This window comes from Patagioenas fasciata, chromosome 16 (genome assembly GCF_037038585.1).
Source record: "Patagioenas fasciata isolate bPatFas1 chromosome 16, bPatFas1.hap1, whole genome shotgun sequence".
Classification (NCBI taxonomy): domain Eukaryota; kingdom Metazoa; phylum Chordata; class Aves; order Columbiformes; family Columbidae; genus Patagioenas; species Patagioenas fasciata.
The window spans coordinates 628,150-653,381 of NC_092535.1; the positions used below are offsets into that span (position 1 = coordinate 628,150).

The window sequence follows — 25,232 nt, forward strand, 5'->3', positions numbered from 1 at the left end:
AACCCGTAAGGGCTGCCATCATTAGTCATCCCAAACCAAGCCAGCCTTTATGGAGCGGCAATTGCTTTCCTGAGAAGCTCCACACAGAATGACAATCCTTGTGATTCGGTTTTGTTTCCGCCCAAGGAAGCCAAGAGTTAACGGCCATATAAAGAGAATACATCCTAACCTGGCCTAGAAGCACAAAGTTCATCACTAAAACCAACCCGTGACTCTCGTCTCTTTCATTTATGCCATCTGTCCTTCTGTCCAACAGCCTCTGTGCAGCAAAGAGTTTACACGGTTTTCACTACAAGCTGTAGAAGACATACTTAGCAATTAACATTTCTAGATAATCTTCACTGTCTGCCCATCCTGGCACTTACTCTTTTGATTTGGTGGCCACCAGAAGCCTAAGCGGCCTTCTAGAGCTGAAGGACTGGCTTAAGATGGTTTCCACTTCGGAGAAGGGCCGCAGGAATATGAGGTCCTCATTGATGGAGTAGATCTTTCTGCCCGTCTGCAGCCCGGCCATCTGCGAACGAGACAAACGCCACGGGAAACTGCATCATCCGCAGCACCTCTGGAGTTCAGGCTCCAACGGTTCGCTGCTTACAGACATCCCCAGGATTGCTGTCACGTGGAACACGGCATACACAGCGCTGGTTCATCAAATATCCCGTTACTCACCCTTAAATTGTCTGCATGTACAGAAAACACACACTTCACCAGTATCTGTGTAAACGTGTCACTCCACGGACACATCTTACTTTACCCAGATATCTCTTTGTACTTTTCTGCTACGTTTTTTTTAACAGGGAACTATTAAAAGAGGAGACTATTAAATAATAATAATTTAATAATTTAATTCTAATATTAAACCTCAGTTCAAAATTCCTTCCCATTTGACATTCTCAACTTGCCACAGTCAGTCTGCCCACTTTGGCTGTTTGCTGGGCAAGTCACCCAGGATCCGCCTGCACCCTAAGGCACCGGTCACCACCTGGATGTGGACACGAAAGCTCTGCAATGCCTGTCCGGGACCGGTAACGAGAAGCGCTGTCTGTGCTGCCACGGTTTACCGTAAAAAACCCCGGACAGGTCACGCTGTCCTTTCTTATCTTCAGAGGTGCTAAAAGCACCTGAATGCCTTTTAAAAAATAGACTTTCAGTCTTTCTGTGCCTTGTTTCAGCAAATGGAGGATCACGTTGTGTTATGCAATGCAGGGTTTTAAATGGATAAACAAATGATTATGAAATATTCAACAAATGATTATGAAACACTCAGATCCTATGACATTCGGGCCATCTATGTGCCTCAACGAAAAAGAGCAAATATATTCTGTAGAGCTCTTCAAAAATACCAGGGCTCACGAGAGAGATGTGTGCATGTTTCTAAGGAAAAAATACAAGTGTAAAAATAGAGTTTTCACTCAGAGAAGCCTGTTTCTCATTGGACATATCTGCTGTCCCGAACCAACTTTCCTTCCCCTCCTCCCCCGGGTGTGAGCTGCCCAGGGACCGAGGCACTGCCGTCACACCCGGGGCTGCTGGGCTGGCGCCCAGCGGGTCACCCAGGATGCTGACACACAGGAACAGCTTATTACCGCAGGAACTGGAGAAGATACCAGGTCTTCTGTTAGCTGCCTTTGCAATGAAACAGACCATAAAAAGGATTGTTTTGTGCTTTTTTGAAGCATTGAAATATTCTTAGGTACCAAACCCAAAATTCTTAGGAACGTCAGGTCTTACCTCTGCAGAAGACCCTCGTCGAACTGACTTCACCACGACTGCTTTGTTCTTTTCCTCTATGTCAAATCCATAGTCATCCTCTTCTGGTAAAATCTTAACAAGAGCACAAGGTAATGTTTTGTAAATATGGAGTCAAAAGAACTCAAAGTTTCTTCTGGTTTGGGAGTTTGAAGAGCACTTAAATGGAACCATTCACTCCGAACAGTGAATGATCTGCAGCCCAAAGGATGTTTTTCACTTCAGAGCGCACTGTGATTGTTGGTGTCTGGCCGAGGGACGCCTCCTGTCACCGAGCTGCCATCCTGCCCGGGAGCAGCAGGGCTGCAGCACAGCCCGCACCAGCTCTCTCCTCCGAGCGCTGCCGTCCTGGAGCCGTGCGCTGCAGCCCCGGCTCCAGGCAGTGCCGGGGAAGCCGCAGAGAACACACGGGCACCGTGCTACCGGAACAAGCCATGCGGTGTGCCCAGCCGGGACAGGCAGAGCTACAACGCTGGAGCTCTACAGCAAAGCGGCTCAAGAATCAGTGCTTATGCAGTGAAGGAAAATCTAGCTACAGATGCAATTCCCCTATCATAATTTTCCTTCTCATTCTTCTCTAGCATGCAGCAATACCAGTGTCACAGAAACAGGAAGGTTTCTATTAATGTATTTCTTACCAGAAGACTCTTTCCCAGGATATTTTCCACGAGCTTGAAGTCATTACGTAACTGTTTGCTCTTGGAACTGGTGCCTTCCATCTCCTCATCAGCATAGAAGCGGAAATACAAGGATTCATCCTTAAATTCACTTTTCTCCAGGACTGGAAACAATATGTATGTAACACATACGTGCATTTACACAGAGAGAGAGAAACAAAACAAGGTTAAAGGAAATCCTAAATATTTCCACAGCCTTTACAGAGCAAAGAGCAGATGCATCCCTATCGGTCAGCTCTTCAGCTCTGTGTTTTGAAGTCACTGTTGCATTTTAGGGTTATATTTTTCTTCTCAGTGCATGGCAGCTCATTATACGATGTTTGACCTCCCTGGCATGTGGAATACATACAAATTGCAAAAGATCCTCTTGGAAGAAAGATGCTACCCAATACCTCATGCTCCTTTCCTCATGTCAAAATGAACATGGTAAAACTACAAGAAGAGCAGAGGGGGGTAAAATGGCTGTTTAAAGGTAAGATGGCTACACATACTACGGCTTTTCACCCTGAAATGGAATCGAGAGGGAAATGAGATCTATACAGTTCCGGAAGGAATTTTACATGGGCTCAAAACAGATCAAATTCTTTAAAGAAAAACAATTCTTCTTCCATTCTTATCAAGCACTATGCCAATTCTCTATTAGCTATTTACAATAATCTGCTCTCACAACCACTATTCAAAATACGGAGAGTAAATGTTAGTTATGACTAAAACTGGATGCTTCATTGGACAAACCAGGTTTTACTCTCAGAACTTGGTGCGTTCTTCGATACGGATACAGGTGTGACTGGTTCACCCCCAGTTCGGCAGCATCGCTGAGGGTGGACGGTGTCTGACTCAGCAGCTTCGCATTTGGAAGCTTCAGAGGTTCAGCGCTGAGAACGGTGCTTGTTGTCAAAACAGCAGGAACCAGGCACTTCCACTTGGTACCTGACATTTCCTGCCTGTATTTCAGGAGAGCACGGGCTCGTGCATTGGTCTGATGGCTCTGAATGAGACGGAATCGTTTCAGGGCCGTCATAACGATTACCGGGGGTTGCACTTGGGAAGGTTCCAGGCTCAGACATTTTCGTAAGCTCACAGAAAGCTTTTAGAAGGACCTGCTGGGATGCCTGCAATAGCGTACATGTCAGCGTATATGGCACAGCCTATAGCAAAGGGATTTTCAGACATTCAGCTAATCTGACTGGAGTAGGAGCTCCGTTAATTGGCTGTGGGAAGTAATATTGATGCATTACCGTGGTGCATGAAGCCATTATTGCAGAGTCCAACGCCCAGCGCGACGGCTTCCTCCCGAGTCTGACAGTCTCCCTACAAACAGCAAGATACATGTTACATCTCAGATGACTTCCTAAGCTGAATTACTCCCCTTCCCCACCACGTAGCTTGCGGCTCTGAAATGAGCAGGATTCTCCTTGCAGGGCACAACAGCAGAAACTGAAATAGCCACCCCAGTGCCTAAATGCCATTCATTCCTACATATAGCATCTCTGGCCTCCTACAGGAACCAGGGTGACAAAGACCAGGCTTCTGGAAAGTAGTTGTTTAACCCACAAAGCGACATCATATTACCTCAGTGTAAAGAGTTTTTATTTGCAATCACAGTGTAAGACTTCAGGACCCATTAGCCAGAGACAATAACACTCATTCTTACATAGAGAAGTTGAGGGATCGCATCTATATTCAACTACAGAGAGAAAAACCTGAGTAAAACCAGCGTATGTAAACTGCAAAGTCAGACAGAGAAATGGTTTCAGCAGTCAGAGCCTGAAAGCAGAAATATCTGACCCACATCCATGGATTCAGACAGAAAGTATCTGTGAATTATGTTATGGCCCCTATGTATATGTAGAGGTAATCCTTGAAGGAAGGGGCTCGTTCTTTCATTGATTCTGGATCCTCTCAGTTTCATGTTACAAGCTGATCTTTCTACACTGCCAGCAGGCTGAGAACAAGGATGAGCACAGACCTCACCTATCAATGTCAGTCAGAGACGCTCAGCTCTGCAGACCCCTCATGGCTCCAGAGCCCCGAATGTGGCACATCTAATAACACAGCTCCTAATGCCTGTCCAGTCCCCATACATGGGGATAATAACACACCACAGCTAAACGCAACCGTTCAAATGTACACAAGACTAAGCCTCATTGAGGACCCACTTAATCTCTTGTCATCATTATAACAGCCAACGACTTCCAGGGAGAGAGGATCAGGGTAGAAAATACAACTGACACCATTTCTTTGGCTATAAAAAAGTCCTTGCTCTTTCGCTCTGTTCAGTCTTTTAAAGGTCAAGGAAATAAAAAACTGCTTTCTCATTAGGGAGGGCTCCCAGCTCCCTTTTCCACCCAAGAGCTGGTGCTGTACTCTGCTGTCTGAATCACTGTGCTGCCTACAGCCCGATCGTTGCTACATTGGCCAGGTTAGCCTCATCACATCTTTCTTCTTTGGCCAAAGCAGACTTTCCCCCCCCACCCCCAGAAGACCCTGTTAAACCACATGTAATGATACGACAAGATCAGCACCAATATCCCTGCTCTTCTCTATGCTCTTAACAGGAAAACAACTGATTCCTCCATTCTCATTCAGTTACTCGGTACAGAACAACCTTCAATCATAGCAATGCTATTAATGCAGGAGGATGTCAAATGCAATTGCAGGAAACATTTCTGAAGGACAACACATCCCTGGCCGTCAGAGGCCCGACTCCCAGCCAGACCGCCCTCCCTTGATGTCCTTTCGGCCGTACAGGACTTAATGGGATTGCGAATCAGCCCATCATTTAAGAACAACCCAGATGCGCGTCTGACTCGGTGACGGTGAACAGCACAGCACGGACTGCGCTGGACCGGCAGAGCTCGATGTTTGATTTCTCGAGCTCCAGGCGCTCCTCTGTGATGACGCGATAAATGTGGGGCAACCGCGGTTTCTGAAGACAAGGGTGTAGCTGTTCGCGTAGAACTCAAACTGTACCACACCTACACCAGACCAAATGAGATCAAGAGTGTTTTTAACGCCTTCCAAAAATCACAAGAAACGGAAAAGATCCCCGAGAACAGGCAGTTCACCACTCCTGGGCTAACAAAGAACTTCATAAGCTGCCAAATAACAAGTTGTCATCAAAGGAACAATAACAGAAAGTGTGAGATTATAAATTCAAAGAATCAGAAGATGTTTAATTATGTTGTAATGTTCTCTAGATAAATGTGGTGTATTGACTTTGAAATGGGGCTGAAAAATTAAGCTCCTATTCAAAGACAGCAGCATGTTAACGTGTTCTCACCTGTGCAATGAGCCAATCCACCAGCTTGCCTGCGGGGATTACGGACTTGTACGTCTTCAGGTGGTAGTCACGGTCTCTGGTGAAGAAAGACGATTCAAGGAAAATCAGGATGAAAACGGAAACGTTTCTTTCACACTCTGAACCTACATGTACTGTTGTAACCTACTATTATGAAGCTGAGGAAAGAATTGTAAATTGAAAGAAAATTAGATTCTCAGTGACAAATAAATAAGACGAAGAACAGGAAGCAGGTATCGCTTTTCTCTAGAAGAAAGGACCGGTCTTTAAACTTCCCTAACAGCCTGGATTGGGAAGACGTCTCAGATCAGCACAGGGCCGTTTGATGTCAGGTTTCTCTGGATGTGCTCCGAGCGTGTGCAGGGAGCTCAGTCCTACAGGGGCACCAGGAGGCTCCCCGGCGCCGCCCCGAGCCGCCCCGTGCGCCCCGCTCAGCTCCGCCGCCATCGCTCCCGCCACACCGCGCTCTCCCGGCGCGAAACCACCCGCGCTTCCCATCCTAAATCCATTCACGGCCACTCTACATTGAGTGCCAGCCCCATCTATAAACTGAAATAGTTGTTCTCTGGTGTTTACCCATCAATGCATCCATAGGCAGTGACCCTACCGAGCCCCTCTGTGCGCCCTTTATTTGAGGCTCTCTGATTTAAGCACCGTTTAGCCTGCTCTGTCGAGAGAGATTTTCCCAATTCTCTGCACCTGTTCAGATTTTACTTCCTTTAGCAAAGTATCACAAAGTAAAAGACAAAGGGAGCACACAGTGTTCTTTTACGGCACAAGGTAACTTCAGCCATTGTAAATGGCAAAAGCGAAGGTGCTGTATTGAGGTCGTGTGGCCCAGCTCGCAGCACCTCGCACGCAGCCCCGCAGAGAGCAGCACGGGTGCTGAAATAAGGAAAGCAAACCCTATGGGAACTTGCTGCATTTTCCAGTTCTCTTCCATTTCTCTTCTCAGAGGCACGGAGAGAATGGATGTTTTGGGTCTTTCATAAAATACTTCTAAAGAATTTTGATACAAATATAAGAGGACTATGTGGCTCAGGACATGGGGCTCCAGCACCTTTCACCTCCAGCTCACCGTATTTAATCCAGCCCATGGGGGAATGAAAAGCTCTTTCCATTCCAAGGCTGTTTACTGGTCCGTGTGAAATGAGTTTGGTGGTCTTGATCCAGTTCCTAGTTCCACATCACAAAAGCCATTACCACAATTAAATTGCATTAACTGGCTGCCTCTTGTTGAGAGCCCCAGCGGACAGGCCAGGCGCTGCGTGGCTGTGCAGAGTTCGCTCCTCTCGCCCGCGGTCCCTCCGTTCCAAGCCGGGGTTCACCGGGTGACTGCGCACGAACCCCCGGGCGCTGACTGCTCCACACGGCAGCTCCAGAGAACTCAATCTTCGTTCTGTCACACAACCTCTTTTCTTAGCACCACACGATATTTCCTTTTTTCTAAAAATCTAACAATCAAGCCACCATCTAAAATTCATCCTACTCGTGTTTTCCTTTTACTGATCAACTCCAGACAGGAACGTGTTGTGAGTGGCTTTGCAGCGACGCGCAGCAGAAATGCCTGCGTGTCTGCAGAGCGCAGGCTGTGGGAAACGAGAGAGAACCTGGGAAAAACACCAAACACGACAGCGTTTCCAGAAATCCGCGTCCTCAGAACAAACGCCTTCCTCGCGGTGCTCACACGCGGCTCCACTTGTCTCCCAGGAACGTGCTCGGCCCAGCACACAACTGTGGGAGTTTTCTGGGCAGATTTTCCCTCTCACACTCTTATCTTGAGAAAATATGTTTTGGAAAGGTCAGAACAATAAAGCATTAAAATATTGAGCACCAGTGAGTAGGGGTTTCCAGGTTGTGAGAAGCAACTCCCAACATTTTAACAGAGATGCTGACACAGAACCGGAGTTTTGAAAAAGCTGGCACCAGGGCCTTGGTCCAGGGCCCGGTCTTCCACTGCCTGCGGTTCAACGCTTGTCAGGACGGATACTTCAACGCTCGCTCACTGACCTTTCCCCCACTTCAGTCTCGCTTGAAGGAGAGCGGAGCGCGGCTCGCAGGATGTGCCCCGGAACCGCGAGCTGCAGGTGAGCGGTCGGACACCGGCGTGCGAGCGGTGCCGTTTCGGCAGAGCCGGGCTGCCTCACGGAAACCCAGGAGCCCAGCGCTCTCCACAGGGCCCAGCCACCCATGTACCGGAGTACTGCCCATCACACATGGCCGTGGAGGGAGTTCTCCCACCCCCGCAGCTTCCCAAACTGGATCAGACATGTATTCAGAACCTTCTCTACATCTAAGGTTTGGAAAGTGTTTCACTTTTTACCTAACATCCCCCAAAGCAGCACGCTTTGTTTCCAGCGCCGTATATAATCCCACATGGCTCCAGGTAGTTTCCATCATAGGCCAGAAATGTTCACCTGATGTCAAAGTAAGGCAACAACATCTGAAAACCACCTCCTGGGACCTGGGGAGAGTGTTAACTAGCGCGTGCGGACTATCTGGATTCTGCAGCATTCGTTTGTACAGGCCCAAGTTCTCAAGATGCCACTCAAAATGTTCAAGGTTGTTTTTCAAGCTACAGCTCCATGTTTTATTCCACTTCGATTGGTTTCTGTTGGTTTAGGGTACTTCTAATGAAAGAATCCCGCGTCACACTGGACTCTGCTCACATCACTTAGAGCATCTGTTCTCATCTCCTGCAGCCCAAGCAGCACAGCAGGTACAGCCGCGCTGCGCGGGGTGCCCTGAGTCGGTAGCCTGGTCAATCACACCGCTTGAACTCACGGAAGTGCCAGAGCGAACAACGGACCTCGCGCCACGCTAACGGCTCTAGCGCGCTGACGGAGCAGGAACCGCCAGCCCAGTGCCAGCAGCCTCCTGCAGTACAACCGCAGAACGCAGCGGTGGAGACAGAGCGGGGTAAAAGAGCAAAGAAAACGCAGAAAATTGCTGTTTGCAACAAGAAAGATTTCAACAGCAACGCGTCATCCTCCTAACGAAGCCAGATCATCTATACAAGGGGAACGTGAAGGTGAACTTACTTTACCACTGGAGTGTACAGGCAGTGCAGTCGGCAGTAGAGCCTCACACCCTGAAGAAGGAAAACACACGGCATTATCAGTTTTTTCCTTTTCTAGCTGAAGTGAACAATCCTGGGCACTGACGTCTCTACTCAGCTGGAACTACCTATTGATTAACTGGTTTTCAAAACAGTTCCCTTATCTTCTCTGTCAAACACTCTTTTCCTCCTTCCCTGCCTCCAGAAGCCAAAGAAATCTGTTCTTTTATCTCTAATCACCTCCATTCCAACATTTTCTCCATTAATCCTTCCTCATAATTAACCCGTGAACTGATGTCCAGAGAAGAAATCCAATTTATTAAAAGCTATATGGGATGAACAGAACTCATTTGACATACAATTGCCAGGACCAGCAGTTAAATTGATCTCTTCTATCTCCCTGAGCCATAATGCCCAGATTTTCAGCGGACAGGCTGTACTATGGGTTACTGTTTCCCTGTGAGACCTTCTGGTACTGTATTAGGATGGTGATCAGCAGCCTTGGGCGCAGTCACAACTGTATTGTTATTTATTGCTAAGCTCTGCTTCCTCTGTGCGGAGTCAACGTCTGCTCTGGCTGTAGGATGGACAGCTTAATATGACAAACGGCATTAGGGATCTGCTATCCAACAGGTCAACGACAAATCGCGAGGTTCCGAATGGTTGTACAAACCTTGGACATGATGTCTTCCAATTCACTTCTTGGCTTGTAGGTTCCATCGTCGTAGCGAAATCTGTACATCACCTGCTCGTTCTTAAACTGGTGCTTATCTGAAACTACAACAGCAGTGTGACAATAAATGGTTCTTTTCTCCTGCCCTGTTCTCCACAGGCTGCTACATCTGCACTGGAGGATTTGCTGGTATCGCTCATTTTCTGAAGGACTCCATTCTTAAAATTTCCCCTTATTGTGTATATTTGCTCTGTGCACTTTTGAATAGCTGCACCACCAAACGCAGTTTTCTAAAACACTGCAGCTCAAATAAAATGGAACTTTCTTCCTTTTACACCGGGTTCAATTGTGTAAGGCTGTGGAAGCAGTCCTAATGAAGATAACTGGGACCATCTGACTTTTTTCAGCAACTTTTGAACCCAGTCCTGCAAATTCCCACAACAGTTGCCACAGCACTAAAGCTGATTTGCAGTTGTCCAGAGTTCAGCACTTTTCACCTGACGGTAACATTAGGCCAAGTGAAAACGAGATAAAAGACATTGCCTAATGCAGAATAGGGGTAAGGGCTTCATCATGGTGCTTACGTTGTAAGTTCTTGCTACATCAGGAGACACATAACAGGATACTTTCATGTTTAATGATTTCTCAAAATCTCAAGAGTTATTTCCTTAAGTAAATGCAGCACTGTAAATCCCTTCCAATGTGTAGCAATAACTGTCACTAGAGACACGAGCATCAGGAACTCTCACTAACGGGAGCACTAAAACCAAACCAGATGCATCTTGGCATTTGAATAAAGAGAGCAGTGGATGTAACAGCACAGCTTTCTCTGAGCTGTAAATGTGTGTTTAGAGACAAAGGACACTGCTCAAAGCACTGAAGTCGGAAGTCATGGCAAGGTAAACAGTCTGCACGAAGAACAGGCCCCAGGAGAGCTTTCTGCCCCAACAGTGCCACTGTTCGCATTCAAACCACGGGCGAGCATCCTGCATCCAAAGGGGTCCCTGCAGCCGGGAGCCAGAGTGTTTCGGCCTCTAAAGCCACAGGCTGGGCCAAGGACTCGAAGTGTTCAGCGGCCTGGAGCTCACGCCCAAAGCTCCTCAGAGGCTGAGCGTGCCTGACGCGTGCCCTGGTGCCCGGGAAGGGACGCGCGTGTGCACGAGGGATCGCGGTGCTGGTGCACGAAGGACTGTGGTGCTGCTCAGATTGGATTTCTCTACGTGTTAATTAAAAGAAGATAACAGATGTAATTTCTTAACAGTGTTATTGTCACCTGAAAGACAAGTTTGTGGAGCTGAGATACCAAGAGATTGAAGCAAGACTAGCCTAATTAAATGGCTCCCCTCTCTAAATTGGTTTCCAAGAGATTGTATGGAAATGTAAACCACTGGTGACTTAAGACCCACATACCATATGCCTTTGATGTGCATTTTGCAGCTAAATTCACCTGAATGTTGAAATTGAGGCATTTGCTGTTTAACTAGAATAGGACTATGTTGCTCCGTCTGCATAACATAATATGAAAATAATAGGAACCAGAATCTGGAGGAAGACGTTATTTTAGTAGAAATGCAGACAGCACACCGAATTTGCAAACAAGCTACTTTGGTCATGCAGCATTTCTGCACAGACTACCCTACAGTTCTAAAATACCCCTCGTCCCAGCACTCCAAGGTCATCTGCTGGGTATGATGAAGAAATATGATGCATCTCTATTTTAAAGAGAGATATTCTTGCCAAATGAGCTGGAACAAATCTCACAAGAAACCCTTCATCATATCTTTTCTTTATGACAAGCAGTCTCATTAGAAAGAATGACCCATCATCTGGAGCCCCTCACTCTGTTTGTGCCTGTGCCCCATTCTGCAACCACCTCATTTCCAGGCCATTACTGAAATCTGGCGTCTCTTTATGGCGCGGAGCACTCACCGTGGTGAATGATTCCATTCTCCAGCAGCGCCTGTCCCAGGTTGACCCCCTCCTCTGGTTTGCTTATCTCTCCAATCTCCGTGAGCCAGGATACAAACTCACTGCAAAGGGAAGCACAACAGACCCATTGGCTCCTTCGCTCTGCGTACAAGCGGACACGTGCCCCTGCAAGCCACCGGCCAGCCACAGGGGACCTGCTCCTCGAGGCACGTGCGGAACGGCTTCGAGTGACGACACCGCTACTGAGTGGCTTGATTTCCTACGCTTCTGGAGGAAATGCTCACAGAAGACCCAGATCTCCTGTCCATGACTTTCCCACCATTCGCCTTGGCTCATCCTAATTACCATGCACACAAAAGGAAAGAAGACCTGCCTGGATCTATAAAGATGATGCAAATCCTCATTTTATTGAGCAATCCAGACATCCAAGGAGGAAAAGGAAAGCAAGATTAACTGTTGACCTTAGAAACAACAAGTTGGACAGTAGAGAAAACAGCTGCTTCTACCCAAGCAGTGACCCTGGTCTGAGCTGTTACACACGCTCACCTTCCTACACTGGGCCTGACTCTCGCCACCCCCTCGCCCCCAGTGGTGAAACTGCATTTCTTTTCATGGAATCACAGTAGGACTTAGGACAGAAGATTCAAGCACAGAGCAGTCAAAGAGAGCACAAGTCCCACTGCAGGTTAATTTAAGGTCATTTACAGGAGTTGGTATCTGGCAGATACATAAATTATGCTTTTAATATATTGACTAAAGGTGCCAAGTCTGTCTGCTCATGCAGCACGCAGCACCTCTCGCTGGTGAGGGGTAGAGCGGCACATATGGGCAGAACAAAAGCCCCAAATTAACAGATATGAAGGATGTTACTCAATTAGAAACAGTAAGTACAGAAAAGGGGACATTGCAAGCCTAACGAATACAGCACTGCCAAAGCTATAGGGGGCTGAGCTGTTTGCCAGGTTAATTAGCAATTATACTAGAAATGTGTTCAAGTCCTAGAGAAGAACAAAAGCAATATATGAAAGCAGAGCGACATGCGGGAAAAGTGAGTTCGACAAACCAGCTGGGCGGCTGCCAGTGTGCAGAGGGTTGCTGCCTATCAGGACCAGTATCCATGCCTCCACTTGTGGGCTCTCAACGAAGTATTTTTAGTCTCTTCATGCTTATCAGAGCTGACTCATCTAAGCTGTAGGTAGTATTTGCATTTTGCCTTGAGAATAATAACAACAGCTTCAATACTGAAAGCGTCAGTTTCCTGAGGGGCTACCCTGTAACTGTCAGAGCGCAGAAAAAGCCGTAGAATCTATTCAGCGAGACCAAAGGAATCCCATGGGAACCAGCAGAGCTGTCAGGCTCCTGAGGCCAGAGCTCTGTAGTGGGGAGTCAGACTCCTGTCTGCTAGGGAAAGCTCATTCTCGACTCCCCAGGGGTTCTGAACTGTTTCTAGAAGTCCTTAAAAACTGAAACAGAATAGAAACTGCAGAAGGATGCGAAGTCAGAATGATCCTCCACACCACTGCTGAGAGGACGGGACCCTGGGGAGCGCCCCACGCCAGACGTGCTGGCCAGCGGCCGCGCTCACCGCGGGCACCCGGGTAGATGCCCCGGTGCTGTACATTCTTCTGTCACGTGCAATGGCCTATGGTTGTCTACAGCACTTAAATAGTTGCCCTAAACTGAAGTGGAACACTGCTACCTTGTTAGCCTTGTTCTCCTTAACCCTTTTGCTGATTAGAAACAGTTCTTACGAGTTACTATTGTATAGAATGAGCTGTCACCATAGAAATCAATGATTAATCTTAATAAGTCACAACTGTGATGGGGGTTATGGCCTTTTCAACCAAGCTGCATCAAAGCACATCTGATCTGAGCTCACAACGCCATCCCCAGAAAATCCAGAGACCGTTCTTTTAACTGGTATGAGAAGGCCTTTTCCATTCAAATGCCACTTACTTGCCGAGAAAGCACTTGGGCACAGTGCTTAATTTTCTCCTCCTGTCTTTGATAAGGTTCACTTTCTTACTCATCATCATCTGGTACAGCTTCTCTCCTTTCTCTGCAATCATGACATATGCGTCCCTCTCCATCCCCAGCTTCAAACCTGGAATACAAAGCAAAACTCCTTCAGAACCTGAACATCGGATAAAGGGTCAAAGTCAAAAGCTGAGGCCAAACAGACAAAGTGGTGACCGCCAGCACTCGGATCCAAAGGAGATTTTCCAGTGAGGTCTGGAATGCCTGCCAGAATATCTGTGCTTGTCCCCAGCGCCTGTCACCAGTGCCACATCATAAAACTGCATGACAAAAAGCACCAGCAAACCCGCCCTTACCAGAGCCAACGCTGTGTGGAAAACTTCGAGACACGTTCTGCTGAGGAACAGCCCTTCTCCCTTCCTAATGCTTATTGCAGTCACCGCCCGTGTTCTCAGGCTCCCTGTTCACACATGGTCTGTTCTCCTAGTCCTGTCTTTCACTTTCCATTGAACCTCCTCTGTCCTCACACATTTTACCCGATGCACAGGAGATTCTGCAGAGCACCAGGGGCCTCACCAAGCAAAACCGCACCGTGCAATGGAGAGTCCTGCATCTTTTAGACACGCCATTTAGCACTCCCAGGGTAGAAGAGCCAAAACATGTATCTTATTAAAAAAATCAGGATCCTTCCAGGAGAGTGGGTGGGCTGCAGAACGGACCAACGAGCAGGTTACCAGCTCGGGATGGTAAAACGTTTCCTTTGCATTCAAATAAAATCAAAACTGACTCTACATTTTGAAGGTACTATCCTTGCTATTGTAACGGTGACAGATCTGGAGCTTTCTTAAAACACTTTTAAAAAATCTAAAGCATTATTGCTTAGCAAGTACAAAATCTGCAAACACACCCCTAACGGGTTCCGGACTGACCTCTTGCAACACCAGCACCGCTGAGCAGCTGCATCTGCAATGGAGCTGCCTGTGGAGGGGACCCTTCCAAAGCCAGGCGGGGAACGGTTACAGATGTGCCACTCCTCTGGCTCCGAGCTGTCACTGTTCCCATGGAGCAAACGGGGAAGCGGGTTCACTGGTGACAGACAGCTCTGGCTTTGAAAGGAACTCAGCTTCATCCTGCACCCCGACCCATGGCTTGTGAGCTTGTTTCAAGATAAGCTCAGCTATTGTTGCGTTTCTCCAGAACAGATAAAAGGGACAAGCGTCTGCATACGTTTGTCACTGTTCTCAGTCCAACTCTAACACTTCTAGAGTTTTTCTCCATTAACCGTCCTGTCTATTTCAAGATCATAGAGGTTGAGTTTCTGAGAATGAGTTTGTGCCACTGCCTCTGGAAAAGGCTGTGAGCTGAATTTGCTTCTTTTACTGATAGACACAAATATAAGTTCATCTTGTTTACAAATTAAATACCAAAAATGAAATTGATCGATCAATTAAATTTAATTCTGCCCATGGAAGAAAAACTGCAAACTTTTCTTTTTCTCTCAGATACTTACACAGGTGTATACATTTCCCCTTGGTACTCGAGTTAATTCAGTGCATTAGAAAATACATTATCCACTTACTCTCTCTCTGCTCCCTCTCCTTGATGATAGCATCCAGCCACTTCTGTTTGTCCTCTGCAGTCTTGGCCATGCAGACGAACCATTTGTTCTTGGCTGTGTTGTGTATCTTCCAGCCGTTGGTCACGGTGTAGCCGTTGCTGTGGTAATCTGCTGTAAAACCCAAAGCACAACGCACACCGTGAGCAGAACAGCTGCTGCTTTAATGAATCGGTGTGGAACACCTGAACACACATTTCCTCCTGAACAGCCTGATTCCTGGAGGTGTTCCTCGCACTCCAGGCTCACTGACTGTCCGTGCGATGGTTGTTACCTACCGCTCTGCAGTGCAAACACCCATAGCAGTGCCCACGGCCTGGCCATGGACTGAACGGCTCAGTCCTAAGAGCAACACGGTGTAATTCCACATCAGAACTACAGTATTTCACATACAGTGACACCAGTGAAAGGTCTGTGATGTGTGTCCAGGTTCTTTATTCTGAACCATCTTGGGACACACTGACTTCTTGCACCATAAGGATTCTTGCCCACAGGACATGGGAACTCTTTAAATGTCAACTCTTTAAAGGACATAATATCAATCCCTGACGTATTACAGCAGCAGCAGAGGCTGGTTTGGCCTCTGTGGATGAAATCAGAAACCCATCCGGCCTTCCTGCCTGTGTCAGAACACAACAACCGAACACAACCGCATTCCCATATTTGTTCATCGCCACATTCCACGCTACTGATCTGATGCTAAGACCAATATTTGGTAGCATTCTAAACGAGATGAAGATCCAGAAGTTCTGTTATTATAGCTGTAATGGCTTAAGATGTAAGAAAAGAAATGATGGAAAGAAGATAAAGGACCTTTTACTAAATTAACTTGGATTAGGAGAAAAAATAGACAAGCTCTGTGTACACAAACTCTTCATACCGCCATTTCAGAAGGAAGGACCAGTGCCTGCACGCATGTCCAGTCCTTCAACTGTAAAAGTTGGTCTAATAATGAAGACATCAGAAGTTCCAGAGTTTACTGAAGGTTTCATTAAAGGGGATGGACAAGTATTTTGTACCACTTTCCAACACAAGATCTGGACCTGCTGTGCTGTTAAAAGACGGTATTTGGTCTCTTACCTGTTCCATCTTCCACATTCTCCACCTCCATGACTTCTGTATTTATCCGGCCCCGGAAGATATAAAGGGACCCATTGATTGACTTTGTCCTTTTCGATGCTTTTTTCCCAGTAACTCTGCAATTAGGATTTAGATTGTTAGCAATACATAAGCAAATAGCGTAACACACGTATACATAAATCATCTGAGATATGACCATTCAAAAAGGATTCCAGTGGTGTGTTATTTGACCACATCTCTGATTGTAAATAGTTGAAATGACCGGCTCGCAAAGATAAGTGTACAACAGCGTCAGCACAGCAATAAAGAGCTTCTTTTACAAGATTACGTGAAAACTGGGATGCCTTCAAGACTCACATTCTTGAGGACTGCTTGAGATGCCACCAGAGCTGCACCGCGCGGGGCTCTGGGATGAGACCCGCGCATGGCCCCACACGATGTGACATCTGCCTGCTCTGCCTGCCCAAGGCTTTGCTAAATTCCTGGTGTGTGAACCAAGTTTCAAATACGACACGAAACCCGTCAAGAGGTCAGTGTCATGTGCTCTTTTGCATGTGTGCTAAATGGCATTGTATGTGGTGTTTGGGAAAGTGCTGCTGTGGTGACTTTGCACCAAAGTTTCCACGCTTACCTCTGCTGGAGTGTGGTATAAATGATTTCAGAGAAGCACTTTCCACTGCTGGTTGTGTTGTGATTTTTATGTCTGGAATAGGTTTAAACTGCCCAGCTGACACCCGCTGAGCTGTAATAGCGCAGCACAGCCCTGCTGCGCGACCCAGAACACGCCGGGGACGGCGGGCGCGCGGGCTCCGTGCGGGGCGGGGGCTGCCGCGGCACCCTGCCAAACGCGCCGGAGACTGAGGGAACACGGCAATAAAAACCAGCTGGGGAGCGCATTCCTGTCCAAGTGAAGTATCTGTGATAAACCCAGGTGACACAATCACCACGCTTTGCTGAACATTCTTTCCTTTTCCAGCTAGCTTTAGTGACACATACACACGCAGTGATGACCCCGTACTTACAACCATCAGGCTGACAGGGACAGAGATCTCGGAGCTATTAGATCATTTCCTAAAGACGACTGCTGGAGCCCACAGAAAAGCTGTCCTGGCAGCCTCAGCGAAAACCCTTTCAATACTCAGCCCACTTCCCCACATGAAACATATTGTTCCTGACATCAGGATTCAATTTAAACAGCCGTCTATGATCCTGCTAAAAACACAAAGCAACGCTCAGCCCTTAGAGTCTGTGCCATCGGTTTGTCAGGCTGCCCAGAGCTTCTGCGGAGGATGAGACCGCAGGCTCAGATCCACAGTCACAAGTCTCATCCCAGTTCTAAACACATCTTCAAACCGGTCTCAACAACGCTGCTCCTCATTTATACTCTTGTGAAAAGATATGATGCCTAAATTCAAGTGGCTGCATTGCTGACTACGCATCAAACAGCGAGGCCTGAATTCTGACTGCATTTCCATCAATAAAACTCCAGCGATTTCTACAAGACAAGCACAGTACAAGTGAGATGAGAACCAAGTCATTCAATTTCAAATGAGGAACAGACACGAGTAGTTTTTCAAGTTGGGTTGTTTCTTTCGGTTTTTGGTGGTTGTTTTTGGTGTTCCACAATCTGTGTCCCACTAACACGCCAGCTGTTTGTCAGCAGCCGGCCAAACCGTCACACTGCACAACCGGACAGACGTTCACTTCCACCCTGGACTAATTATAAATAGCAGCTAGACAGGAGAAATATCCAGCATTGAAGTCTCTCGCCAGTCCCTAAATACATCTTTTACATCAGGCGATTCCCAGCAGACTTAATAAAAGATTCTATTTTTAATGGAAATCAGATACTCAACATTTCATCAGTTCAAGCTACATCATTAGACAAACACTACGGAACCTCTGGGAAAAGCAGTGCTAGAGCAGCCCTCTCCAAAACGGAGCCCAACTGCAGAGCAGCGCGGGGACACCTCCCGTACGGAAAGCAGGAGCTGCTTCAAAGCAGCGGAGCGCTTTGTTTTCTCCATCTCGGGGCTCCGGGCAGCGCGGGGGGCTGGGCCAACCACAGCCGGGACCAGCAAAGCCGCGCTCAGAGCTCTGAGAGGTACAGGATCGGACAGGGTTTTGTTCAAGGAACAGTTTTCTGTTAGAAGAGCCCCAAACTGCTGAACTCTGTTTCATAAGGGAGTTTGGATTTTGACAAATCTGGTAAAGTGTCAAATGAACTGTTTTCTCTTTCTTGCTCCATCAGTCGGTTAGCTAACATTAAAAAACATAAGAGCGAATACTATTATTTTTTTCAATTTAATTTAAATTACCTTCTAATAATTTCTACTGTAGATTTCACCTAGTAACTTGTATTTATGTTTGGCAGTTTCAGCATTATCCACACACAAAGTCTGAACATTGCTGAAATTATTTTTGCCCAGCTTGATGGCTCCAAGATTTCCACTGAACAAAACACTGGGGAATAAACCCAAATTTTGACATCTGAGGGTTTTCTTTGGAGAGAACCGTCTGGTTTTTGAGGATTGCTAACTGGGGTGGCCACTCTACCCGGCCACCACCAGGAAAGAAGTGTGACTTGGAGACGGGGGAGGGGAAGGGAGGAGGAGGAGGATCTGGGGTGCAGAGAACGCACTGCGAATTCAGAAAAGGCCGAGACATAAGGACGAGACTGGAGCTGTGAAGAACTGAAATACAGTACAATTGGTGCAGAAGCAAAGTGCTCTCCAAACTGCTAATGCTATTTTAATAATAAGCAGTAGGTGTTAATAATGCTTAAGTTTTCTAAGATGGAATGATGCAAAAATTGTTACTGGGATAAGGAAGAAAACGCACAGAACACATGGACTGTGAATGCTGAACAGCAGCTCGCTAATGCTCATCTCTTCCTCACTCCTCTGTGCCCTGCATGTACTTCATGCTTTCTCAGTCTCCCGCTTTCCCCTTTCCTGGCTCTACACAATGTTTCACGTGCCCCCCTCCTGCTCGGCACAGCCCCACAACAGAGCTGGCAAGGCTCCTCCTGCACAGCCTCCTGGAGACGCGTCTGCTCCGGGAAGCTCTCCAGCCCCGAGAACCCGCTCCGTGTTTCTTCTGCACCGCAGCAGCTCCTGCTTTTGGACAGAGCACTTCGCGGGGGGGCCCATTACTGCCTGGCGTGTTCATCCTACCATGTAGTGACTTCTTTCTCATATAGTCCAGCAGCACCAGGCAAGAACAGAGCAAAGTCAGAGCTGCGGCTCAGCCCCGCAGAGCGCCAGGAACACGGTGAGTGACCGGTAACTGACCCGACCCACTCTGAACGGGCCGTTCTGAAACTGTAAGGACAGAGGCACTCACCTGGATTTCCTCTTGCAATAGACCAGTAGATTATCAAACAGAAAGAACATTCTCTCCTGGATGTTTCCTGCTGAGATTTTTAACAGAGTCCCCTGGAGCAAGAGCTGTGTGCAGATATCTGTCAGATTTGACCCCTGAAACACAGAAAAGAGAGATTGTTTATTTCCACTGTTTTGTGTGTGTGTAATGAAGGACTTTTTACTAAACACCGCTGTTTTACCTCATGTCATTTAACTGTGAGATAACTGCTGCGCACATAGGAGGAAGTCTGCGTTATAGCCATAATATGGCTAAACACAAAATATTCTCTCTGGATTATATTTTTTGGAGTCTGCATACAGCACAATAAATCTCCTCTATTAAACTCCAGGAGACTTTTTCCTGAAGCAATCGTTCACTCTCAAAGCAGCTGTATTGTGAGTCTCTCAAGACCATTAGTCTTCCCTTCATACTCTGAACTGTCATTGCGAATATCAAAAGTGACGGCTTCAGGAATGCTTTATATCACAACGATGGTACTTCCCCGACATTGTAGCTCCGATACTGACACACGTCACTCCTAACTATCTCTCTGCAGAACAATCTCGGTGGCAGCACGTCTCTCCAGCTCTTGTGTTAGAAGCATGGGCTCTGCTCTGCCACGGTAGCTGGGAACACGGCCGCGAGCACCGGCGTCCCCGGCTCCTGGATGCGCGCAGCTGGGCATCTGCTCCTCAGCTGCTCCAGTGACCAAACGAGAGGGCTTGGCTGACCCCCAGGCACTACCCTTAAATCCCTTCATCTACAACAGCATCACTTCAAAGGCACAAGAGGTTCCTTTCCAGAAAACCTCCCTGAGGGCTCGGAAATGTTCATCACCCAGTTCTGGATCACTCGTTTTCACACTTCTCTTGGAGTTGAAAGGAAGAACAACTCGGGGTAATGGTGACTTCCTTCCACAGTCAGCATGCAGATCAGGAGGTAAATTAGATGATATAACCCATACGACCCACTGTCTTGAGTCTTAATGGAAAAGAGAACTGAGTTTGGGCTGCAAGACATTCATTATCAACAGAAGGGCTTGATTTCCAAAGGTCCACTAACCCTGAACTCACAAATGATAGAAAAATGGTGTAAAATACAATTCATCCTGCTTAGAGAAGCTGAGGATCCCTCTGAGCACAGGCACGGAATCCAGCTCTGTCTGAAGAGCCCCTGCAGGAAGATCCGTGTGCATTATTTCAGACACTGCACGAGCGATGTGCGGGTGGGAAGGCAGAGCCTGCAGCCACCACGCTGTTCGGGGGAAAGCACCACACTGAACCGAGCCTTTCCAAATGCAACGCAGTCCACCTAAAGGTGTGAATGAAGCTCTGAATACATCACTTTCTGAATCAAACCTTCCCAGCTGTGCTGTCCATGTCTTGCTTTCAGTTACTCTTTAAAGGCTGCCAAGTGCGCAGCCTCAATTTGCGTGTTCCACATATGTGTTTCTGTACGTTCTGCATAGAAAGATGCAGGAACTAGCTAAATGCAATGGTTCCATCTGCTGTCCTGATATGCATTTATTTCTTAATCTTTCTATGGAAATGAGCACTTGATATTTTGAAAACGAGCTGCTGATCGCTATTATCTCCAGAAGAAATCGCTGTATCTCAGAATTACGACGCCAAAGGCCTACGCACACATGCACAGACAGCAACAGACACGACCGACTGCACAACAGGAACACGCGCTCCTCCTGTGGTTTGCCCATGCAGAAATGCAGGCTTCAGAGCACCCCAACACCCAGACACAGCAAACGCAGTAAGCGCAGTGACATCGTCACCGGAGTCGACCTTTTATCGACACAGGAATCACGGGGTAAGATCATCTGGCCTATTTTGTGCAGGAAGTGAAAGCCAATGATTGCAACACTTGCTTCTTGCCTTAAAATCTACAAATCTTTGCTCTTCCCTCAGACCCCTCTGATGGTATCTAAACACGGTTCATGCATTTCCTGTTGCCGCTGACCCAACTCCTCCTCATTTAAACTGATTGGAGAGGTTTGTCAATAGTGAGAAAGAGAGCAGGAGTATTTGTTTGATGTTTTTAGAGATAACACAGGATTCCTCACCTTTCTAAGTGGTACCAAGCTGCAGGGGGGAAGAAAAGAAAGCAAAAGAAAACAGCATAGCTAGTGGAATTGCAAATTACAGCCAATTATAAAATGATTGATCTGCCTAAGGACTAACACATATCTTACAACTCCCGCTGGTTTGTGATGAGGGTTTTGCTTCCCTGTGCATTTCAGACTGGGAGAATTTGGAGATATGTAGCAATTGTTCAGTAGAAATAATTGTGAGGAGGAGCTCTCCCCCCAGGAAAATCAATACATAGTTACAACAAACAGCACATGAGCCTGTTCTGCACTAGGCAAGCAAAGACATCCTCTACAAAAATTGGTCTTCTCATGCTTCCTCTACTCTTCTTTCCCCTTTTTTTGAAGTAATCTTTGTTGAATATGGCACTGGAATAACTCAGACATGCTCCTCAGCTCACTGGGCGGACAAAACACTTCTTGAAATTCTGAGCTGAGTGACCTAGGTGACTCTGTTACAAAACAGCGCACATAAACAGATCTGGGAGGGTTTCAGCCCTGGAATGTTGCTGTAGATAAGTTAAATCCTAAAAAAAACCAGTAAGTTTACAAACTACTTCATTTATAGCACCATGGACACTCCGGGAGCCATGCTTCAGGCTCCAGAGGTCAACCCGTGCCTCTTGCCCCGAGGACCCCTGAGTTGCATTGAACCTGAAATGGTTTTAACTGCTTCTACAAGTCTTGCTATGCAGAACGTTGTTTGCTGAGCTTGCTATCCAAAAAACACACAGCTGGATATCTGGGTTGTTCTCACATCTTTAGCTGGATGCCAAGAACATCCTTCAGGGAAAAAACGATCGAGGTTTAAAACATACAGGAAAGCTAAAAAACAACCCAAAAGAGAGTTATGGAGAGCACCCAAGAGTCCAAACATGAGGAAGTTTACATGACCCCTAACAGGAATCCTCGGCTCCAGTGACCAGCCCCACGGCCCGGACGTCAGCCCCGCGCACGCGGACGCCGGCCCCTCCAGGAGACCATCGACAGCTCCGGCTCCCCGGGGCACAGGAGTCCTCGGCTGCAGTGATCAGCCTCACAGCACGGACGCCGGCCCCTCCAGGAGACCATCGACAGCTCCGGCTCCCTGGGGCACAGGAGTCCTCGGCTGCAGCGATCAGCCTCACAGCGCGGACGTCGGCCTCTCCACGAGACCATCGACAGCTCCGGCTCCCCGGGGCGCTGCTCCCGAGCCTCCCAGCTCCAGCGACCCCAGGGCCCCAGCTCGAGCCATCACGAGCCAACCGCCACCCTTGGCGCCCAGCCTGACGTCCCCGGGCTCCCACCGAGTGGCTCTTCTCCCCAATTTCCTCTTCCCCCAGGCTTCATGTACTGGTTTCTCTGTCTCTTATTTTTCTCCCTTCCATAGTAAATGCTCCTGCCTACACAGATCCACCTACTGGTAAACACATCCATGAGTAACTGGAGCAAACACAAATAAACCAGTTACTTCCTAATCTAAGGCTTGCTAACCTAACCTAACCTAACCTAACCTAACCTAACCTAACCTAACCTAACCTAACCTAACCTAACCTAACCTAACCTAACCTAACCTTTATCTTTTATACAAGAAACCTCTATGAAGCCGAGCTAAATTTTAAAGGTCTCAGAAAAACTAAAGGCTTCTAGAAATGGAAAGAGAAACTTCTGTTATTTGGACCAGTCCTGATTTTATCTTCTAGACTTATTTGTCTTTCAGACAAGCTCTGCCCATTTGAAATTCCAGCCCATTCCAGCTCTAAAACCTTTATTTCTTTCATAATCCATTTGTTCTGCTACAATTCAGCAGAAGCCCGCATACCCAAAATAAACACTAAATCCTGAACCCATCAGAGCGATGCCATCCGCCCCTTCAAAGGCATTTACAGATCACACGGAACACAGAAATCCCTGTCCGCAATGTGAGTCACGGAACTTCAGCCTTTACTGTGTGCAGCGAACCGCCCCGGGGAGCTCCGCGTGCTCCGCCGTACCTCCCAGCCTTCCATGTGCGACTGCAGCTGCTCCAGGGCCTCCAGCTTCTCCATCTGCCTCTTGGTCTCGTTGATGTTTGTGCAGACCGTCTTCATGGCCTGCAGGGCGTTCTGCACAGCCGGGTGATCGGGATGCTTCGACGGAGTTCTCTTCGCTAATTCCTTAAAAATAAAGCAATGTAAACTTAGAAGCGGCTCAGTGAAAGGCTCAGGCATTAGTGTGCAATCCCAGAGGAAAACACCAAAATCACTACGAAATTTAAAAGAAGTTGCGGGCATGTTACCGTAAGACACTGTTCTCTGTTCGTTTGTGCAGCGTTGCTGTTTTATACGAATGCTGCTAAATAAATGAAGCAATCACGCGTGTTAAATAAGCCGAATTAAGAGAGCTCCATGTATTTTGTTGTGTCACATATGTTTGCTTCTAGTGTGAACCAGGGCCAAACAAATTCAGAGACCACACAAAAAGCACACCGTCCTCTTTGCAGACACGCGACACGTGCCCCTGGCCGCGCAAGCCCCTCTCCTCACAGCCCGCAGCACCCGGGGCTGGGCCAGCGCCGAGGGCTGGGAACGCGGGAGCGAAGCTGAGCCTGGGGACAAGGTGGTTTTGCTTCTCACCATCCACATCTATTTTAAATGGCAACAAATCCAGATGAGTCTGTTTTGCCTGTGATGATAACTGAGAAGCGATCTGCCTGTCTTTTCTCTCGATCCACAAGCATGTTTTGTTGTCTTTTCTCTCCCGCCCTGTCAGAGAGGGGTGAGCGAGGGGCTGGGGGGCAGCCAGCAGCCACGGGCCAGTGCGGAGCAGCCCCTTCAGCTCCCTGTGCGGCCAGAAACCGCAGGGAACTCACTACCCAGAGCTGGTCTGCGTGTCAGGAGTGCAGCAAGCATATTACGGAGTAGGAAACTCATCTACACAAGAGTAAGCACCTTGTCCAACAGCAGGGAACGTGCAGAATCAAGCCTTCCTGGCACTCGGGTCAGGGTTTCAGCCTGTGGCAAGCGCAGAGGACTCCCCAAAGGCAAATATGCTCGAGTGGGAAGGAGAAGGGCCAGGAGAGCAGCGGGAGTTCAGCGGGGACTCTTCCCCAGGTCACGCTGAGCAGGCTGCGGCACACGTGTAGACTGCGGAGATCACAGAGATGAGGATGGGTCTGCTCTGAAGGAGCTCCTGATCCACGGATCCAACGCACAAGGGCCCGGTTAAACACCGCCCGTGAAAAACCACAGTGGGAAAACTCAGGACCCGACAATATGAACCAGTTTGGCAAAGGGGTAACCACTGTCAACTCAAAATCAATCATTTCTTTAAACCAACAGTATTTTATAGCCAGCCACAACTGGATAAAAATACATTAAAGAAACCCTAACTAAGGCTGGTAATTTCATCTTGATACATAATACAGTGTTTAAGACCCACATTTTTAGATTGCCTGGAACATTTAACATTCTCACCATGTTCTGTTCTGCCTCAACATGTTATTTGTTTGTTTTAAAGTCCTGTGTTTAAATGGCCAACTGCTGCTGAATCGCAAAGCGTTGTGTGACACACAAGAATGCGTTTGAATACCGGCAGAGCCCGCACAGCGCTGCGTGAGCAGAGCGGCTCCCATCCCCAGTCCCACGGCTGGGGGCAAAGAGCCTGTCGCGGTTGTTGTTCACCAAGGTAAGTGACTGCAATCCCAAACGCCCGTCATGGGCTCCACCCGGGCTTCATCTGTGGGCTCATT

At 47.7% G+C, this 25,232-nt stretch overlaps 1 protein-coding gene across 3 annotated transcripts in view; it reads right to left on the reverse strand.

Annotated features, from left to right (window-relative positions):
* PREX1 (phosphatidylinositol-3,4,5-trisphosphate dependent Rac exchange factor 1) overlaps nucleotides 1-25,232 on the reverse strand; it is a 112,972-nt gene that overhangs the window by 23,805 nt on the left and 63,935 nt on the right. For all 3 annotated transcript variants that reach the window (XR_011741626.1, XM_065849478.2, XM_065849477.2), the window contains exons 6-18: nucleotides 23,497-23,658; nucleotides 19,405-19,538; nucleotides 16,060-16,175; nucleotides 14,944-15,093; nucleotides 13,344-13,491; nucleotides 11,388-11,488; nucleotides 9,459-9,562; nucleotides 8,769-8,818; nucleotides 5,710-5,785; nucleotides 3,665-3,737; nucleotides 2,388-2,530; nucleotides 1,732-1,824; nucleotides 366-514 (exon numbers count right to left, since the gene is read on the reverse strand). Coding sequence is in view for 2 of the 3 variants with exons in the window: in XM_065849478.2 (XP_065705550.2) it covers nucleotides 366-514; nucleotides 1,732-1,824; nucleotides 2,388-2,530; nucleotides 3,665-3,737; nucleotides 5,710-5,785; nucleotides 8,769-8,818; nucleotides 9,459-9,562; nucleotides 11,388-11,488; nucleotides 13,344-13,491; nucleotides 14,944-15,093; nucleotides 16,060-16,175; nucleotides 19,405-19,538; nucleotides 23,497-23,658 (1,499 nt within the window). In the remaining variant the exon portion in view is untranslated. The remainder of the gene's footprint in view (nucleotides 1-365; nucleotides 515-1,731; nucleotides 1,825-2,387; nucleotides 2,531-3,664; nucleotides 3,738-5,709; nucleotides 5,786-8,768; nucleotides 8,819-9,458; nucleotides 9,563-11,387; nucleotides 11,489-13,343; nucleotides 13,492-14,943; nucleotides 15,094-16,059; nucleotides 16,176-19,404; nucleotides 19,539-23,496; nucleotides 23,659-25,232) is intronic.